We start from the raw sequence: 21,702 nt of genomic DNA, 5'->3' as shown, positions 1-21,702 counted from the left end.
GACACCAAACTTAATTATTAGTGTATTTAAGATTATTTTTTAGGGGGGCCTAGCCTATTAAAAAGGCGCCTTTGTACTCTAAAACATATAAAAGAAGAGGAAAAGGGCCAATCTGGTGTACATGAATTATGCATATACACAGATGGCTCCACAACTGAGAATGGTTCAGGAGCCGGAGTCTTTTCCTTAGACCTTAATATAAACATGCACATACCGCTTGGCGTACACAGCTCAATATTCCAATGTGAATGTGTAGCAATAACCGAGGCTACTGCAGCTGTATATAAACTAGGAATAAATGGTATTGGCATTAGATTCTTATCTGATCGCGCAGCAATACTAAAAGCATTATAAAACAACAAGACAAAAACAAATTAATGATTGAATGCCACCATTCACTGGATAAGATATCTTCCAATAACCAAGTTATCCTCCAATGGATAAGAAGGCACAATGGATCTTAGGGTAATGATGCCACAGACGAACTAGCTAGAAGAGATTCAGGAATGAGGGTGGTAGGCCCATATCCACTTCTTCCTCTTCTGTTCTCGCAATTTTTAATATGTATTCGTCAAAGATTCGCTGACATACAAAACCCACACTATTGGTATACATTGACGAGGTATCAGTAGAAAATGATAGGTGAGAATGAATGCAGGTCAGTTGGCCCACCATGATGAATTCGACAAGAATTAAACATGATGGTTTCCAGGGGAAACCATGTGGAGGTCGACCTGAGAGGGTATATTGCTAGTAATAGGACTATTAGACTCTATTACTAACAATCCCTTTCCCCCGACCCATTGCTAACAAAACACCTTATCAGACTCCTATTATTGACCTCCATGCAGGTCCCTCTGGAAACCAACTTGGTTAATTCTTATGGAATTCGTTACAATGACCTGTCTTTTCATCTCTCACTGGTGTCCCGCCAGCGTATCTTGATAATGTAAATGGGGTTACCATTCCATTATAACTCATAAAAAAAGAGCCCACCTGTCCTCACTCTAAATATGTGATAAATATATTGTCAGTATACTTGGTACTGCTACTCTATGACCTTGCTGTTGCTGCCTACTCTATGACCATTAAGTTGCTAACTTAATGGTCATAGAGTAGGCAGCAATGTCATTCTCAAAACACCATCCAAACCTAACTGCCGTTGTCAACTTGTCAACCAAGCGTGTTAGCTATTGGCAACCCACTCCCCCCAATGATACTATTGTGAACACTCTATATAAGCATTTTATTTGAATCACATTCAATAAAAAAATTCTTATTGCGAAAAGTTGCTTATAGGGGAAAAAAGGAGTATGAAAATACCATCTGGAAAATATTTTTACTTGTTTCTTTTACTAAGCTGAGTAGAATAAATAAAATATAAAAAATGTTGCTTATAGAGAGATTGCTTATATAGAGTGTTCACTGTAATATATTACTTAGAGGCCGTGACTTAGTCTATGTCGTAATCTATAGGAGTTATCCATAAATGATGTTTCATACGAATTTTATGTTTTTTGGATCCCCCTCTCGTCCTTGTCACAGCTGGTTTTATTTGTGAGACTCTCACATCACATATTTTGCAATTTTACATCTAGAAATTGTTGAGTTGGTAATTTAATAGCTAATATAGATTTTGAAACGCGAATCGCGAAACTTCTACCCTTGTCATACAATGTCACATTTCATGTGACACTCCACCCCACCCCTTAATGTGTGACTTAATTTACAGTTTAATAATAATAATGAATACAATGAGACACGCTTAAATTAAGGTAATAAAAGTTTGACCCATATACATGTTTTTAGAGTTCATACCTCAATAAGAAAAATGGAACGCTTATAGAGTCACTTAGTTTTGCGTTTGTTAAGGTCCTTTTTCCCAATAACGTATGTATATATATAGTGTCGAGCTGAAATTAATATCAAATATTCAAGTCCTAATCGATTCCTTGAAGTTGCAAAAAAATAAAATTTAATAAGTCAACGCAATCAAAGGATACTACAGTTTATAGTGTATATTTTACAAACAAAACAAAACCTATAGAGTACTTCCCGTTAACCTAGAATCATGAAATTTGTCAAGAAGCAATGTCGTACAGCACAAGTAGAGATAAAATTTCGAAAACTGTAAATTTGTAGTTACATAACAAATTCTTTTTTGCAATTTATTTTTTTATTAAGTAAGTATAATTTTTCAGAACCCTGAGTACACAAGTCCGACTTGCACTTTGCTAGTTTATTATTATCGATATTGACACCATTTAGGTGACTTTTACCTGAATAGTAGAAGTAGTATTAAAATTTTCTTGTTGAACGTTTTCGGATAAAATACGTACCCAATTAAATATTTCGTACAAATCCTATCAGCCATTATTGTAACAAATAGTCTGACAAATTTAAATTTTTATAAAATTTTAACGAAAATCAAATTTTTTGTCGCCTCTGACTTTTAATAGTACAGATTAAATTATGGTATAAAATAATGTGATCTAGGTATATGCGTATTTATGCGATGTAGGAATGATATACATACATAATATAATAGTGTATTGTGATTAGCATAGTGTGATGCAAAAATGCAGTCCAATTCATAGCATATATCTTAAAATAAGGTAGTAAACTTTTTAGATACTAGCTATAACCCGCGTCTTTACCCACGTTACCAATATAGTATGTATGTATGTATATGTATATATATATATATATATATATTTACTTAAAGTGACTCAACGCAATTGTGTGTGTAAATTTACACTGTCATATACATTTATGCAAGGGTTGTTGTTCCAAAATTAAAAAAAAACTTAATTGAGAAGTGTACCTGCTAAGAATATCTGCGGGATGCGGCTCGCAGTTGATTTGACTTCACTCCCTTGAGTTTCCCTTCGTAGCTCGCTCTCTCTTTGGTGTTATCACAGCCTAAAGGCGACCGACAAACGTGACACGTGCCAGCTCTATCGTGTATTTATCTAACTAGGTAGGTAAGTACTTACCCTATAGTACCAACCAAGTAGTATTGAATTGAATGTGAACAAGTTTTACATTTTAATTAGACATATATGGTATTATGCGTTTGTTCATATAGGTTGAACACTTCAGAACTTCGTGAAGGTATAGTCCATTGGATAAAATATGAATGTTAATGTTTTATTGTTTGATTACTGAGTTTGCACACGTAGGTACCTATTGAAGTGAGCGCATCGGAATTTCTATTATTATTTATACTAACAATGAAAAAGATGAAAATTGTATGGTGTATCTTATCAGAACGAATTCTTGTACAACCTACTTATTCGTTCAAGTTGATAGCAAAATAGCTAGCGATTTGGTCGGGTACCTACACCAGGTCGTTGCCACAATGAGTCAGACGAGACGCTGTGAGTTGACTCAATATAATGATTGCGAAGTTTCAGGTGCAATTTTTATGATCATAAATAGCAACTAGATTCAATCATGTATGTTGCGAGTATAATAAAAGTTAATATAATGTATATAATGAAATAGATATTGCAGCTGCATTTATAATAAGCTAAAAGAATCTATTGTGAAAATACTAAATAGTTTAGCTAAATATTCAGTCAAAGTGTAACTGTAAGAAAGAATTAGCGAAGTGCTACAAGAAGTGCTGCATGATAGAACCGGACGACTTTTTACTCATTTAAAACCATGATTGCTTTGCCAAGAATTTAGCCAGAAGTAGAGTCTAGTCTAATCTGAACTTTTTTAAAACAGTTAAGTTCAATAGTAATTGGGTTCTCTTTCTAAGTGCTAATATGAACTTGTATTAAAAATCTATCAGTGTAATTTTTGACATTCCCTAGTCAATGATACAAACTGGCGAATCTTTCACCCGTATACTAATCACACTATAAATATAAAGGTATGCCTATTCGGACTTTTTACTGACAGGCGAGTATTTTTGATTGAGAAACATTTAGTTCCGTAAACTATGTTAATAGTGATGTTAATAGCCAATTCAACAGTGGGTCAGAGCTGTGGCTGACGTCCTGAATTTTTAAATACTCCATTAAGCCTCCGGCTACTTCTTGACGGTTTCCGTGCGCTTTTCTCTAGTTGATTGCGTCTTTTTACTTTCTCACGGCAGTTTCACTAGAGACGTTTTATCAACAGAAAGGCTCACTGTTCTTTGATATTCTGCACCTCGTGTTTACTTTATGTGGACTTGTTTGTAAACATTGTTTCTTTTTCTAAAGAAATGCGTCTAAAGTTTTTCACATTGATCACACTATGTTAATGTTATATTCTCGTGCCCTATCAGTTCTACGTACACATTTTTCCTAGTCGTGTTTGACAATAATAAACAAGACAGCTTCGAAGAAAGCTTGTTTGCGCTCATGGGGTCAAGTGTATTTTTGCACCAGTACATTTGTTTTTAAAACAGTCACGTCTCTTTAGCTAGTTGGTTTCTTTCCCTACATCATCGTTTCTCAACAATTTTAATGAAGCGGTCTCACTTTTATTAAACTTTCAAGTAGTGATGCGCCTCAGCTTTACGGATATAAGGTCTTGACAACAACACTTATCGGCATAAAAACTATCTTATTTTTCAAGTTGGAGCAAACTATGCATATTTATAAAATTTTATTAAATTCGATAGGACGATTTCGAAAATCAGCGTGAGTGAACATTTACACGTAACAAGGTTTTTTATACAATGTAACAATGAAAAAGATGAATGAAGTAAGATAAAGAAAACTCCGATTATCATAAGAAAATAATTTGCTTAAATATCTATTTATTGAAAACTTAAAAGTAAAAAGGGTCTTATTAATTGAAAACAGTGTGATATCTACCATCTGTAATACTGAATAGTGAATACCGCTCCTTGTCCATACAGGGATTGCCACCCTTAGGTTAAGAAACAGTACTATAAATAAATAATGAATCTCCGCATAGATATTATGGATGACAAAAATTTAATAATTGACAGAGGACGACAGAGTTATGATTTTTAGGTTTTTTTTTTTTGGGTGAAAATGGTATGGTAATCCCGCCTGCACTAACGGGATACGCAAGCGGAGCACCAGTGAAGGGTGATAGATGAGAATAAAAATTGGCCAGTTAGCCCATCATGATGAATTCATCAGGAATTAACCATGATAGTTTCGACCTGGTTGGGTATATTGCTAGCAATGGGATTCTCAGTCTCCATTACTTACAATCCCTTTCCCCCCTGATTGTTAGGTTATCAATTCGTCAGTATAATTACTTTTTGTGGCTATGTTACACGATTAGTTACTTTACACTGGTAAAATTTTCAAAAAAAATGTAAAGTAACGTACGTTACTCGTTGATTATAATGTAGCTTTTTATAGGTGGAAGATATTTTAAAATCGGTTGAGTAATAGTTGAGTTTATCCATTACAAAGGGTAAAATTTTTCCTCTAGATTATATCGCCAACTATGAACCGATATCGATGATTAATTTGCAATTGTTAGGAATTACTTCCAAATGTTGGTTCTATATTAATTCTATGTTGATCGAAGCGCCCATTCTCCTTTGGAAAGAAAACACAAGATACTGCGTTCTAAATTCAAATATTTTCTTTGTAATATGTCTATGAAACATCTCATCGTTTGTTGGTATTTTTTAAAAATTGTATTGCAAAATTTTTTTGCGGAGTAGAATACACTTTTATAAGGCAATGTTGATAAAAAAATATCTGCGTACTGGGCAGTTTTCTAATATGCTTCGTGTAAAAACTTTCACAGTGCCCTATTGCAGACAGTGCTATTTAACTAACAACCAGTTTTATGAGCTACGTAGAAGCTTTCGTTTGTTTCTTCGGATCATGTTGCTTTTTACCGCAATGGTTACTCGTATGACGCCGGAGACGCCGAGACGATGTAGAATGTGGATGGGTGACATTTCGCATTGTAAATTCGCAACGCAATAATGACTACCTATGTTGTTAAATAGAAATTTAAAGCAACAAGTTTATTAGAATTATTTTTTAAACGAATTTAGATGATAATGATGTTATTTTAAATGCAAAATGCAAATCTTAAAACAGGTATCTTAACATTAGGTATGTCATAATTTTTAATATTTTATTAATATATTATAATAAAGTTGTAATGATATTTATATATTTGGATTATATTAAAAAAAATTGATATGATTAATAAAAGAGTAATAGAAAGTAAAACAGTATTTAATACAATTTTTGTGTGTTGTGGCGTCATGTAAATAGAAAACCAAATTGAATGCGGGTTCTTAAAGCCTAACTTAAAATTTGTTATATGTTTTATTTTGATACAACATCTAGAAGTGGTGATCTATTTCCAATATCTAAGGCTACGAAGTTGTAGACGAAAAATAGTATGTAATAGAGAAAGTCATATGTTCTTTTGTAAGTACCTACGCGTTAAATATTGATAATTATTGAGAGACCTACCTACGATTGAATGGAGATGTTCACATCTATAGTTGTTAATTATACGTGTATGTTGGGTGTGGGGGAAACAATGACCCTAGGGCGAGCGAATGAGGAGGGCGGTACCAGCATTGGCGCAGTACATCGTCAGAGACGATTGCTTCTAATTCAATTAGGCTGCAAGTGGAACGCGCCTGCTGCGTGCAACAAGCTACACTGACCGCATACCTAGTAGATACCTACTATGCTCACTCTCTAAACTAACATTTGTACATAATACAAATATTTTTGTAGTAAAACGTCGACTGAGCGAACATTCATGAATGGATAGCGTCGAGTTGCTCGAGCGTGATTATGTTTGTTTATATTATCAATATGCATACTCAAAAACAGATTTTCGTAGTAGTTACATATAACACATGTGTATTTTTTATTAAATCGTAACTGTATCTCACGACTTCGCTAGCTTGATTTAGGATATAAAGTATTATTTTAGTGCATTAGTTTGTCTCATTACATTTAAATCCGTTCAATCGTTTAAATATTATCGAGTAAAAAACGTCTACACCTCTTTGAATAAGTTAAACTATAATACCGCCATATATGGCCATTCAAAATTTGTATAGAAAACATACGGCTATCTATACTAGTTTTATAAAGAGGATAGATTAGATTGTTTGTTTAAATGGATAAACTTCAAAAGTATTTAACAGATTCTAAAAATCCATTTATATAAACAAATCTACATAGTCACTTACCATCAGGTGAACCACATGCTCATTTGCCCCCTTATTATAAATATATAGTTTAGAAAAAATGCTATATTATCAGTTAATAACAATTTTTTTTAAAATAATATATAGCCTTATATTATGAAGTCCCAATGAAAATTATAGTAATGTCACCCAAATTATTAGAAATTTACTTATCAAAAGCTGATATAAAATATTTACTAATTATAATTAATTTTTCTATCTATCTACTCGTGCGAAGTTGGGGCAGATCGTTAGTAATTTATATTAATATTATAGCTACGTCTGTGACCTGTTTTTATCTTCCTATTATCTGCTATTTTGAATTGCATTTTAGAATATCCTTATCATTGTGTGCGTGGCATTAATTGAACCTACAAATTATACTGTACTGTTTGAACTAAAATATCATTGATCCAATACAGCCAATGATGTTACTTTTCTGTGTCAATGGCTCAGTGACAACTATATGGTAAGTTGCATACGTATATAATATATAAATAGTTAATCCAATAACCAAGCCCTTGTATTGATTTCTTTTACATCCGATTAGATTGTTTGCTGTGCTGTAAACGTAAATTTAATTGCAGTAATTTGAGACGTAATAGTTATTGCTAATTGCTGTCGCTTTTCAAGATACAGATCAAGTAATTTGGATGCAATTTAGATGGTATTCACTTTCGTCTATTATCTACCTGTATTATTTAACACTTAACCACTGACTTGCAATACGGATTTGGTAAACAATGGCTTGTAATGGAATCTTGCTTTGTTTGAACATCAATGGCGCAAGACCAGTATTGTTAGAGATTATCTTATGCGGATGGTCTGCTATTTTGGAGTGTTTCAAAATTAAAAGTGTTGCATAATCCGTTCAATTGGCATAAGTACATAGACCTATTCAACATGTATTAAAGATATCAATAGATCACATTTTATAAATTGATTCCTGAAAACATTAATTATTTTCATTTTTAATATATACAATTTATTTACTGTTGTAAATTATTATACATAACATTATGCCCACTACTTCGTACGCATTAATTTCAGATGTAAGAAAACCAATGAAATAGACCCACTACTGAATGGTGTATTAAGATATATACTATTATAGATTTTAAGTTAGACCTTCACGCACACAATAGTGAAAACCGCATCCAATTTGTTGTAGTAGTTTTGCGTGGTCTTATCGAGCTTTTACTGGAATGATTATTTGAAAAGCTTTTCTGTATAAGTGTAAGTATCAAAATCAGGACTAAATAAAACGTTCCGTGTCAGGTTCTGAACTGAAGGGAGACAGCGTGAGGCCAATTGTTCAAGTTGCATGGCGCACTCCGTGCCAGGCGCCAATCGCCCCTTGTACGTGTACGAGTCGGTATAATATGTCAAATAAGTATGTTCTTCAAATTTACTGTATTGACGATATGATCTACAGAATTTTGTTGTTAATCGCGAAATATCGATTTACACTGCAATTTGATAGCGTGCTCCACCAACCCGTTTTCGTAGAGAGTGAACGCGTCGTCCGGTCACGGCCAACTATTTGTTCAAGCGCAAACACGAATGGACACGGCGGCGTCACACTTTTCTCCTCGTCGGCGCTCTTCGATACCAAGTTAGAAGACGTGGCAATCACTACTGAGTACCACGATCGGCGGCGGCGTGCCAACGATTCGTCCTCTCTCTGACGCACCGGAACGAAACCCAACTACTAACATTGCCCTACTATCACTTTGCCAACAGACGACTCTCTAAATCTATGGTTATTTAATATTACCACGGTAGTTGGTTTCTTTTTAGCTAAATTCAATGCAATAATACGGTCCTCGTCATGGTAGGTGACAAACTGAGACACATCACGGCTCTTAGAACGGTGTTCTTGTAATTCGATTTTTGTATTAGTCACATCGGTAATTTAGTACGGGGTTATTAGCAGGTGCACATACCGTGATGTCTCCTAACAAAAATTTCAAACAATACCTACCTTATCCTATTGCAGAATTTCTTAATTTTATACAGCTGTCCTTACATCAAAAATTAAATTTTGTAAAGTTACATACCTAGTTCTCACGGTAGATAATTATATAAAAATTAATTGGGTTCAATGCAAATTACAGAAGATATTTGGGATTGACAAAAAAGCAAATCTTAATATACAAAATAATAAAAAAAAGTAAGTATATCAGTGTGTTTTTTGCAAGAAATGTCACGAAGGGTGGAGCTTAGTGGGTTGACCTGCGAGTATCGCGTGCCTTCTCCGTGAGTCATTATCCATGCCTTCAACTTAGTATCTTTGTATTCCACTCATTGCAATGCCAACGCTTACGTTATATACGCGGTTATGATTTATATTTGTATTATGCAATAATACAAATGCATAGCATGATCGTCCAAATATGGACCTTTTTAATAAAAAAATTGGATTTAGATAAGAGATTTATGAAGTTTAATCGGGATTAACTTTTTTTTTTTATGGAAAGTTGAACAAACGAGCTTGCAGTTTACTTGATGACAATTGTTAGCAACACTAGAGGAACTGTCGACTAATTAGTGGCTTTTGTTGCTGCTAGTTGCTGTGTAGTCGGAACCTATATGTTTGAATTAACCTATATTTGATATTAGTAAGTCAATTAAGATTATAACTTATGAGATGTAGTGTTCATGAAGGTTTAAAAATGCTCATTGAATGTAAATTTCTACCAACAACACCATTTTTTTACTTTTTAATAATGACTTAAGGCTACCTATCTGGTTGGTGCCCCAAATAAATATATACCGAAATGATTTCAAAATCACAAGTTATACATTATCGTGCTGCACAATCTAATAAGCATTAAGGTAATCAAATAGATAATTGATCGTTCTTTTTTATATATTAACACTCACACAAGTAATGGGAATAAAATATAAACGTAAATAACTGCTAATAGCTACTAAGGGTTCTGTGCTTTAGCAGCTCCGTGATAATTTTGATTAAATTCTCGCTGACCATTTACAGAAGAGGGCGCGGCTATTAAAAGAACCGGTTTAAAAGCTTTTGTCTCCGAGATAAAGAAAGTATGTGTTGAGAATTTGTAAGCGGAGACCTGCTGCGACTGCAGAGATGAGTCGGAGTCTACATTGACACCGCGTCGTCAATTAGTATTGCGTGACATACTATAACAGTACCGTCGTATTTCATAACAGACATGGGAGCCTTCACACAAGAGGACTAAGTTCTCAGGCCTGTGTGGCTGTGCGAGTTGCGATCATCAACCGGATCGCACACATCGAGTTTCACGATTCCCGTAACTTGAGTCTACTGAGCACGCGATTATGTGGTTGTCGCATCCGTGTCTTTGCTGGCGTCTAGCAGTATGCACTGCACGCTAATTTGCTTTGGAACCGTTAGAAAAATCTCTACATAAAACTCGAGTTTTAATAAGAATAAAGTAATTTTAAAATATTTTGAAAGTTTATTAAGTGAAGTATTCACTAGGTTTTTGAAAATATCTGTCTATACTTATATTAAAATTGGCTATTTTTTGTCACATTTTTCGTCAGATCTACAAAGAAATTAGCTAAATACTTACAAGGAGTTTATATAATATCAAAATGAGATTGTTCTGCGGTTTAACAATACATAAAAAAGTAGAAAAATATTAGGCTAAGAAAAAATCTATTGGTATAAAATTATTACTTTCGATACGTATCTTGCAGGGCATAAGTTGTTTTTAATCAATTTAAGTAGGTATTCTGCAGTACATATTCTGTATTTCAACAGTATTTTGTTAAGACAAGCAGATGATCCTTTATTCAAGCGGCACAGGGGTCGATTTTTTGAAAAGCATTTCAAACTGTGTGCATCTTTAAGGCAACATCGACAGCTAAGAGTTTAAAAACTCAAGTGTTTATCGCATACCAAATACACTGTGACGAAGTGTAGGTAACATTTTTAAAAAGTGGTGTAATGTCGAGCCCACTTGTTCTGCCCCTATGCACTTGCTGCAGGGGTCGCCGGTTCACAGTTTTTGCACCCATGTCATTATATAACTTCACATGTTCCCACGCTGCACTTAAACGGAATTAACCTGTTCAATACAAACTAGACTGTTTTATGTTTACTTCTGATTAGTGTGGGTGGCATACTTGTTTCAAATTCTATTGTTCTCTGGGAACCAGAAATCGGAACTGGATATTAATAAAAATATATTGGCCGCTGGATAAGTTGAAGATTTTTGCATATTGTTATCAGTTATTAATCATCGTTTGTTTAGATATTGTAATGAATATTATTTATAAAATTTTTGTACATGTACCCTTTCTAGACTGAACTTTTTAGATTTATCATTTCTATTTTAATTTTAAGCTGTACTAGCTTTTATCTGCAACTTCGTTACTTTCACAGTTATAATATTAGTCAGGATTGATTTTATTTATATTATTTCGTATTTTTCAAACTTTGTAGCAATAATTAACGTAATAACAATCGTAATACGTGTATTAAGTATTTACAAAGCTACTTTAGTTAAACTGTTGCGTGCATTAAAGACAAATATTAATCTAAGGTAGGTAGTAACTGCATACGAATTAAACTAATATTAAACTATGTTATGATTAATGTATTATTATAATATTTATTTATTATTATTAATAGAAATAATTGCAGCTAGTATATCTAGCCTGCAAGATTAACTCGTGCGCCGGCGCCGCCACAGGAAGGGACAAGGTCGGCAACCAACCGTGAAGTTCCGTCACTATTGACAACTCCTTGTTTATTTTAGTTTCGAAATATTGCTTTAGAGTGCAGATAAAAAGATTCGTTTCGTTGCTTTCATATGTTTAAGCAATAGATATAGCTTTATCTTTCATATAATTTGTCAAACAACTGGTGCTACTTAAATATGTATATTTATATTAAATTAATAAACGACATTCAATAATACCTGGAGTCCTGAATAATATTAGATTTTTATTTATTTTTTATGGCTAATTCTGGTAAAATCTCATAAATCATTTATAATTTGATTTGATTTATTGCTGTAACGAAAACAAAAAGCGAATGGTATTGCAGTTGGTTAAACGCTTTACGTGCCGGGGTAACTGATGCCTGTTTATTTTTACAAGTCAACGATCCACGTTTCAAACGGTTCGCGGTTCCGAGCACAAGTCATGGAAATATCGGGCTTATTACACTATCACAATTTGTGATATATCATCTATACAAAACAAAACAAAAACAACAGAATCATATCTAAACTAATTTATGAAGTTAATGGTATACTTTCTACATTAATAAAAAAGTGTAACAATATCTTGTTCTTGCATGTTTAGGAATAATCTAGTGAAATCACTTTTTATTTCCCTCTCTATTTATATCTCCAACCTTTAGATATGATATCTCAGTAGCATCTATGATATCATATACACGTATGTGATAGAGTAATAACCCCTAAGGTGCAGTCGTCAGCCAGCAATAGCGGAAGCGAGCGGAATCATAACAATGCTGGCTGCTGTTTCTGTACTGACGGCCAACACTAATAAACTGGTTTCGGATGAAATTTGAAATAGGTACACGTTTCTCGGCAATGCGAAACGTATACTATGCAGTTGTGGAAATAATCAAGAATTATAACCATTTAATACTTTATCTTTATAGACGTACAGTCCAAAATAGTTTGAATTAAATATATCACTCATCAGCAGTTCAAGCACGAATACGAATGTGCTTTGGAATGTAAGGCGTGATAGATGAAAACAAGATACCTTATCCAGAATTTTAGTTTCAATGGCTTGTGCAAGTCGAATTTTGTATGTAATTAAAACAGCATTAAAACATGAGACAATTAGTATCTACTTGAGAATATAACATATACTTGACTATTTCTGTGTTACTGAAAATGCAAACAATCTTATCAGCCTGTTTATTTTATACTTTCCTTCGTATGGGTCATATACATATACTTCTCATTCCTGAGGACTAAGGCGTTATTATCTCAAATGTTAGCGGTCGCGCTATCTTGCCCTTTCAAGTTCCGACCTAAATCTGTCAACACACGAAAGCTTATATGATAGCTAGTACTTATAACGCTTTACCATTATTATAATTTTATTGTTTTCGTCACATTCCATTTATTTTATAATAATCATTATTACAATTTATCGACTGCTTTACATAGATGTCACATAAACATATAGAGCTGTATGCACTTGCACTGTACTTGCTTGCACGGGGTCACTTGAGTAGTTTTTAGCTACTTATTATCAAGCTATATGACCAATACAATGCTACAGCTTGTTTCATTCAGGATTCGTTTATTTCTCCCATTTATCTTATTGCATTCCTATACGAGGTCTGTCCGGAAAGTTCGTATAAAAGTGTTCTGGAATGCGAGAAAGAGGAGTGGGGAGGCCAGGTAAGCGCAGGACCCCTTCCTTATGTCCCTAACAATGCTTCAGTTCTGGTCTGACCGCCGTGCGGTGCGAACTGGCTTGTCACGCCATCTGTGAAGTTACCTCTTAACGAAACCCCGTCGGCATGGAGCCCGCTTCCGTTGAAGAGCAGCGCGTCGTAATCAAGTTTCTCTCGAAACTCGGCAAGAATGGCCGTGAAATTTTTGCCGATCTCAGAACAGTTTATGGGGATGATGCTGTGAAGGAACCAACCGTCCACAAGTGGCTAAAAAGATTCAGAGAGGGCCGAGAAAGCGTTCAAGATGACCCACGTTCAGGACGTCCTTCCACTTCACATTCCGACGAAAACGTGGAAAGAATTCGAACTTGTGTTAATGGGGACCGTCGTTTAACGGTCAGACAGGTGGCTGAAGAGCTTAATTTGGGCAAAACCGTGGTCCACGAAATTCTAAGAAACGAACTTCAAATGAAAAAAATTTGCGCCAAGATCGTTCCGTGAGTTTTTGAGTAAAAATTCCATTACGGTGACCGAACACCCCCCTATTCGCCGGATTTGGCCCCGTGTGACTTCTTCTTGTTCCCAAAAACCAAATTGGTACTTCGGGGGCGGCATTTGGGGGACATAAATGAGATAAAAAAAGCTACGACGGGGCAGCTGAGAAACCTACAACCAGAGGACTTTCAAGGAGCCTTCTCACAGTGGAAACGGCGTTGGCACAAGTGCATTATGTCACAGGGGGAGTACTTTGAAGGGGATAAAATTGATTTACCTGAATAATTGTAAAATAAAATTTTTAAAAAACTTTTATACGTACTTTCCGGACAAACCTCGTATATCTTAGACTACAACATTTATCATTACTAATGTGGGTAGGTACTTATACCTTTATGTAGCTGATAAAACAATAAGTTTTTAAATAGAAATTTAAATTTGAAATTAGAATATTCGTTTAGAACAGGATTATTTTCTAATTTTTATGACCATATTTACGAGTTTTGTATTCTGGACATATTGATGAATTTGTTTAAATATTGCACCTGCTTGATTGTCCATAAACTTCCCAAATGTTTATTCAGCGATAGTATAGAGGTAGGAATTTACTGCCATTGGTGTTGGTCGGTCTAGTACAGGCGGGCCATATGTTTACGTTATAAATACTGTGTGCATGTGTAGGTGCGCCAGCGCATGATGTATGCCAGAGCCGCCCACCTCTGACGGTTTTACTGATTTGCTAACTTTTTGTTATAATTTTAAAATACTCTGGCGATTATATCATCAGACACCTCATTTGACGAGATCGCATCTGCATTTGTAGTTCAATATATCTGTAACAATTTGTTTGTGTGCGTATACTAACTTTTTTACTGGTAACGGTAATACTGTTATTATGATTGTTATGTACCGTTTGTATAATCCATGTGGTCCCGGCATAGAATGGGTCATCACTTTCTTTTCCCGGTAGTGTCGTAAAAGAGGAGACTAAGGAAATTTAACGGTCGAGAGATGGGTAGCAGCTCTGAAAATATCTACAAAGCCTAACTACAGTTGTCAACCCGCCCGTCAAGCGTGGCCACTGTTGGCAAAACCCCTTACGGAGGAGGCCTATGTACAGCAAGTGGACAGTTAAAGGCTGATACGATGCCATTTGTAGTATTTTTTGTTAGTCTTTACATGCATTAGTCCGTCATCAATTAACTTTACATAGTTTTTTTTTATACAACTTAGAATGGCAAACAAGCTGACGGCCCAACTAATGGAAAGTGGTAACCGTCGCCTACAGACATGAGCAGTACCATGGACATAACAGAGCATACTGTTTCGCCCATGATACCCCCCATGCGTTGTCATTCCTGAGGACTGAGGTGTTATAAAATACTATAAAACAAACTCGTTTCCCGCTGTCTGTATGCTTAGATATTTCAAATTACCCAACGGATTTTAATGCTGGTTTTTTCATCAGACAAAGTGATTAAAGAGGAAGGTTTATATGTATAATATAATACATGCATAGTATAGTAAAGCCGTACGACGCCGTAACGTGTCGCTAGTTAAATACGTAATGTCATTCGTATCCATCGGTACTTGGACTGTTGCAAAAAAAACTTCTTATTCGTGTATTCATCTCTTTAAGACCGCCATAATGATTGTAGGCTAACTAACTAACCATGGCACGTTGTTTTGCTTAGTTCAATTTACCTTCAAAGATAATTTAGATCACTTCAGTTTTCATATCGACCAAGTGCAAAATTAATGAGTGCTAGGATATATCTTTCCAGTTGGTTAATACCTAATTACAACAGTATCCAATAAATATTATTATTACAATTACAGATAATTAATTTCTTAATTTAGTACAAATTTCTGATCACTACTTTTTATGAAACTTTGATGACAGCACTGGTTGTCGTAACTGTTCGTAGTAGCAAAGCCTATATTACTGTTATCTATCTTATATTTTCGCCTTATTGATCTAAAATCAACAATCTATTTATTTGATTGAGTATCTTTGTTAGGTAAATTATTATGTATTTTGTTATGTAAAGTTTCGTACTTTTTGGACATAACATAGACTTGATAGCTAAGGTATAATGTATGTAGTCTGGGAGAAAAGGGATTGTTAGCAATGGAGTTTGACAGTCCCATTGCTAGCACTATGCCCTATTTTTTTTTGATCGGTGAAAATGGAATGGTAACCCCGCCTGTGCTAACGGGATACGCTGGTGGAGCACCAGTGAAGGGTGATCAATGAGAATGAAAACAGGTCAGTTAGTCCATCATGATGAATTCATTAGGAATTAACCATGATAGTTTCCAGGAGGAACCGCGAGGAGGTCGACCTGGTTGGGTATATTGCTAGCAATGAGATTCTCAGTCTTCATTACTAACAATCCCTTTCCCCCCCTGATTTTTTTTATTTATATATATATATATATATATATATAGTTACCAATATGCGATTGATGACCTTGTTTAGTCTTGCACGATGTAAGGCCAACAGACCTTATTCAGTAGTGTTAGTTTTACCTGAATTCACGATTTATTGATAGTACTCTCTCTTTCTCATTGTTATTATCTTTTAGGTATTTTTCTTATATTTTAGGTCGGTACATTATGTTCTGTTCTTGACTCATTCCCTACAAACATTCATATCTGCTTTTATACAGTCAATTAAATCAAATAGTGTATGAAACACTCTAATTACATTAAAGTTATTTATTTATTTAATAAAGTTATTTATATTGATTTTTTTATACGTTTTGTGATTTGTTCTGTCTCATAACGCATTTCCAATTATTATGCCATAGCAAGCCGCCTGAAACAGATAAATATATCTGCCTATACAGCACAGCATGACCTCAATTTATGATTGCCATCCACGAACTGTTACCATAGTCACAGCGTTTGATTCAACAATTTCACCGCTTTTTTTCGGTTCAGCGACATATTTCGTAAATTGAGGACTTCGACCAACGACAGTTACATCAATCAGAACCGCCGAAAGAAAATGACAGGTATCGGAATACCAGCTATTAGTGACTAGTCGTTTCAATACTGTTTCTTTTTCGTTAATGTTCCATGTGCATAAGCTAAATAGGATAAAAATGTACCTATAGGTAATTGCTTTTTAATGTATTGTATTGTTAGTTATCTATGTCCTTGATAAAATATCTTAATAGGTGTTTCGTAAATTTAATAAGACATAGATAACACATAGTGTTGCATACCTTCAGTACGTTAACACCGTGAGTTGACTATCATGATTTTATTTATTATTTTTGTTTACTAGGGCTGTAATTTTTTTTTTTGTTTTCTCAGTAATTCCATAAAATAAGAGTATAGAATGATCTTTTATCTTGTCTGTAGCATGGTAGAGCAGCTAACATTAGACTTGACTTTCGCCCAACAGGGTAACTATGAAATTAGTTTTTTTTTTTTTTTATTTAAATTTCCTAACTAGTAGACAATAACAACCGAACTACATTTTGTTCATATTCTTATCTGTATTCTGTATGAAATAACATTGTTTAGGTAACGGATTATTATTAGAGATAAGACACGTTGCAGAGCTGGTATTATTTTTTAGGTACAATTTAGTGCTATCGGTCTTTATCGCCCAATAGTCAACTACATTTTTGTCAATTTATAATGAATAAACATTGCCTATATTGGCTATGGTTGCTTACTACTTACTTGTCTCTGTTTTCTCATTTTCCTGTGGTAGTTTCTAAATTTCACCTGACGTCGTATGCCTTCTATGGAATGTACCCGAAAATGTAAAGTCTCGTACATCGAATGTTTCATCGAATGGGCGATACATTGCTTTGTAATTAATATGTCTGTGGATCGAAAAGTTATGTAGTAAATAATAAATATTGCATATTTTTCATATCTGTAAAGTTTTTATTCTGACCAATAAATATAATGATATCCTGGTCACACGGACGATGTCCCGTATAACAACTAACATCTATATTAGACAAGAAAAAAACTTTTCTATATTTCTTCAAAACTTGATTCAAGATGTTATCTACCAAAACTCACCATATAAATCTTAAACGTAGTATCACGTAAAGATATAAGTGCACGTTACAAATTGTTGTGTCTTTTGTTTACGGAAGTTTCCCAAACGTTTAACTAAAACTACGACACATCGTGATTGTATTTTGGCGAAAGCGACAATAATAACTACTAACTGGGTGAAACGCATTTACGTCCACATTCCGATTGTGCATTTCTACGACTGTGCTACAACTCTACAACCGATAGTAATGACCGCTTTGATATGTGTTTTGATTTTTAAGCAACTTTCGGAAGGAGTAGTTTCTCAAATCACATGTATTTGTTGGAATTGAGAGAGTTTGCTCTAGTTTCACGTTGTCCCCTATTATTTTTAATCACGATTAAACTTGCTGTCCTTTTTTGCAGGACAAAATTTTAAATGATTCCTATAAAATAATTACGGGGTTTATTTAACCCTGGTTATTTACTATTAATGTGCTAAATTCTTGAGTGTTATTTGTGTAGACCCACCGTGTCAATTACTTGACTAACTTGACATTTGCAGAATACATTGTTCTTCTTCCTACATAAGGAAGAAAACTATTCCAATATTATAGTATAAAATATTTAGAAATTCCAACTTACTCCTGAACTAAATAGTTAGGTAGCGTAATGGTCTTCATCATCATAATATGCAGCGTTAACTGTCCACTGCTGAACATACGTCTCCCCTTGGAGTGTTTTGCCAGTAGTTGTCAAGCTTGGTAGGCGGGTTGGTAAGCGTAGGGGGAAGAGATTGTTAGTATTGAGGATTTAATAGCTCTATTACCAGCAATATACCCTATCAGTTCGACCTCCACGTGGTTCCCCCAGGAAACAATCTTGATTAATTCTTTATACATTTACTAAACTATGTCAACTATCTTGTTTCATCCTCATCTATCATCTCTCATTAGTGCTCCGCCAGTGTATACTTATTGCACAGGCTGCGTTACCATTCCATTATTACCCATTAAAAAAACCGCATTATAAAAGTGAAAATTTTGAATGATGGATTTAAAAAAAATGTGTGTTAGAGCTAACATCTGTTCTGCCAACTACTATTAGCACCCTCTACAATATAACATAAGTTACAATGTAGGTTCCTATTGGGAACAGTTCCACCCTTTAGTATGTTAATTGATCACGCTGTGACAATATTAATCCTATTAATGTAATAAGTGCGGGAATTTATAAGAATGTATAAATGGATTTTTTTTTACGTAAAAACCACTGAACTGATTAGAATGGATTAAAGGTGGGTAAAGCCGCGGGTTATAGCTAGTATCATATAATAGAATTATTTTTCCTTGATTTATCTGTGTTTGAGCTAGTATTTAAAAACTACCAGAGGGAGACTTTGTACAAAAGTCGATTGCTTGGGTACCTTAGTCCCATTCGTGTTTCGACCATGAAGCAGCTGTGTTTGCATGGCTGTGTTTCGGTTTGAAGGGTGGGATATGGCGTGAATTTACTGGGTACAGAGGAATAACACCTGAGTCCTCAGGAATGGCAACGCATGGGGGGGTATCATGGGCGAAACAGTATACCCTGTTATGTCCATGGTACTGCTCATGTCTATAGGCGACGGTTAACATTTTCTATCAGGTGGGCCGTCAGCTTGTTTGCCATTCTAAGTTGTATAAAAAAAAATCTAAAAAGTTTACTACTTTACTTAATAGTGTAACTAGCTGACCTGCCAAACGTCGTTTTGCGCCCTGTAAAAACTATTCTACCTCAATACGACTACCATTAATAAGGTTACAATTCATAATTAAGTTATATAAGCAAACAATCCACATTTACAAAATATTGAAATCGGTTATGCTTTTGATGATTAGCGTAAACGAACATCGCGACACGGTATTTTTATATATTACGATGGTTGATAATTGTGGTTGTGGTGTTTCAGGTTAACTTCATGCGGTGACACGCGACACGACGCGACGCGATGGACGCGGCCGACAAGCGTATGCTAGAGCGCGAAGCGCTCCGCAACATGATCCAGCAGTGGAACGCTAACCGTCTCGACCTGTTCGAGCTTAGCGAACCAAATGAGGTTGGTTACTCTTATAAATACGTACTCGTAAAATATTAATCGTTGAATCATTGCTTCTGAATATTGCATTGTATGCAATGATTGCACTGCTGCTGTTAAGTAGGTACAGGCCAGCCGTAGACCGTTCATGTTCTTGACTCTAGTTAGACAAAGTCTAACCGAATATGTTTTAAAATGCTAGGCTTTCTTCAAACTTATTCTCCTCTTAAGTTATATGGTTACTTTTCTTGCAGTTATAGATAAATACCGACAATAATGATTTCAAGATCGTATTATTGATTTATTTATGATTCTCTTGTATTATTTAGATGAAGTATCAACTAATTTTAAATTACATACCTATCTACTGTGCAATTATACAATAACATCTTTCTTCATAATTGATACATATTGATTAAAATTATTAATATCTCCAAAAATATAAATACTCGTGTATCGTGATAAAATCCAATTAATTATCTATATATTTAAACAAGGTCTGGTAAAGAGTGGGTAGACAGAATTGTGTACAGATGGTCTTTATCCTCACTATATCTTGCACATCGATCACTTTTATAATATTGCACATATACGATAAGTGTGATAAGCTCATTCGTCTTAGCTTTTACTTGTCCCGTTGAGGTAGTTTTAGACCTAGAAATTTCAATAATGTTTGTTTTGTTTATGTAAACATTATGTTATTCTTTAGTTGCATAGCTGCAATCGCGAACAATTGGTTGTTCTTGCATTATTTAATTTCTAATTACAGACACCTCGTTCTAAGTTTAAGGTCTTGTTTTATGTTTTCTTATATATATCCATCTTCTTTTTTACTTTTAATTTAAAAAAAATTACTAATTTGCACACAGTTCGAATTTAAGTTTTTAAAAAAAGAATTTGAATAGTTAACGCAATTTAATGATTACTTATTCTGTGGTTAATACACTAAAAAGCAACAATGAAACTCATTTTTGCATTTTTATCTTATATTAATTATTAATATTAAATTCTACATTACATTTTTTTCGTCTCTTACGTTTATCTTATTTCATGAATGCACTGATAATTCTCGTGAGGAAGCGTTATGACTGTGTGCGCAGTCTGCGCAGGTGCGTACGGCACGCGTTAATAACTGGGATACATATTTCATAGAATAACAATTCCTATCTCAAGTACTTGGTTACTCATTATTTCAATTCACCTGGTCTCATTACTTAAAATAATAATTCACTTTGCGCTTGAACATACGTTGTCCTTACATAAAAAGCTTGCCTATTAAAAACAATAGTAAGTTGCTAGACCACACTGTTGCTATTTCTATATATGACCGTCAAAGTTAAATTATGAACACCTGGATAAAATGTCACCTTTTATTTTATGGTTTTATCGTTTAATTTTTCACTTGCAGCTGCAACACCATCAAGAACTTCCTCTCACTAATTCAGTAGATTTCGCGTCTTATCGGCCATTGACTCGTAATGCTATCCACTTCTATACCGGTTTTAGTACAGTTTGCCTCTGCACGTATATTTTTAATATGATTTGTACTATAGTTTGTATTACAAAATAATGTAT

The 21,702-nt window shown here is 34.4% G+C and overlaps 1 protein-coding gene and 1 long non-coding RNA gene across 5 annotated transcripts in view; one reads left to right on the top strand and one right to left on the bottom strand.

Moving 5' to 3' along the window:
- LOC113511792 (afadin) overlaps positions 1-21,702 on the top strand; it is an 87,238-nt gene that overhangs the window by 1,992 nt on the left and 63,544 nt on the right. For all 3 annotated transcript variants that reach the window (XM_052896795.1, XM_052896790.1, XM_052896803.1), the window contains exon 2: positions 20,002-20,148. In XM_052896795.1, coding sequence (XP_052752755.1) covers positions 20,041-20,148 — 108 coding nt within the window. In that variant the 5' untranslated portion in view covers positions 20,002-20,040. The remainder of the gene's footprint in view (positions 1-20,001; positions 20,149-21,702) is intronic.
- Positions 14,388-18,298, bottom strand: LOC128201102 (uncharacterized). Of its 2 annotated transcripts, none has more exons than XR_008253068.1 (4): positions 18,093-18,298; positions 17,742-17,887; positions 16,498-16,684; positions 14,388-14,875 (listed from the first exon to the last, which is right to left on the bottom strand). It is a non-coding gene; the product is annotated as an uncharacterized LOC128201102 (long non-coding RNA). The 2 variants fall into 2 exon arrangements; XR_008253069.1 differs by having other exon boundaries at positions 16,575-16,684.

The sequence above is a fragment of the Galleria mellonella genome, unplaced genomic scaffold (assembly GCF_026898425.1).
Source record: "Galleria mellonella isolate WM207_F2 unplaced genomic scaffold, CSIRO_AGI_GalMel_v1 utg117, whole genome shotgun sequence".
Lineage (NCBI taxonomy): Eukaryota > Metazoa > Arthropoda > Insecta > Lepidoptera > Pyralidae > Galleria > Galleria mellonella.
Note: the sequence above shows the minus strand (reverse complement) of the source record. Positions and strands in the feature narration are given on the sequence as shown.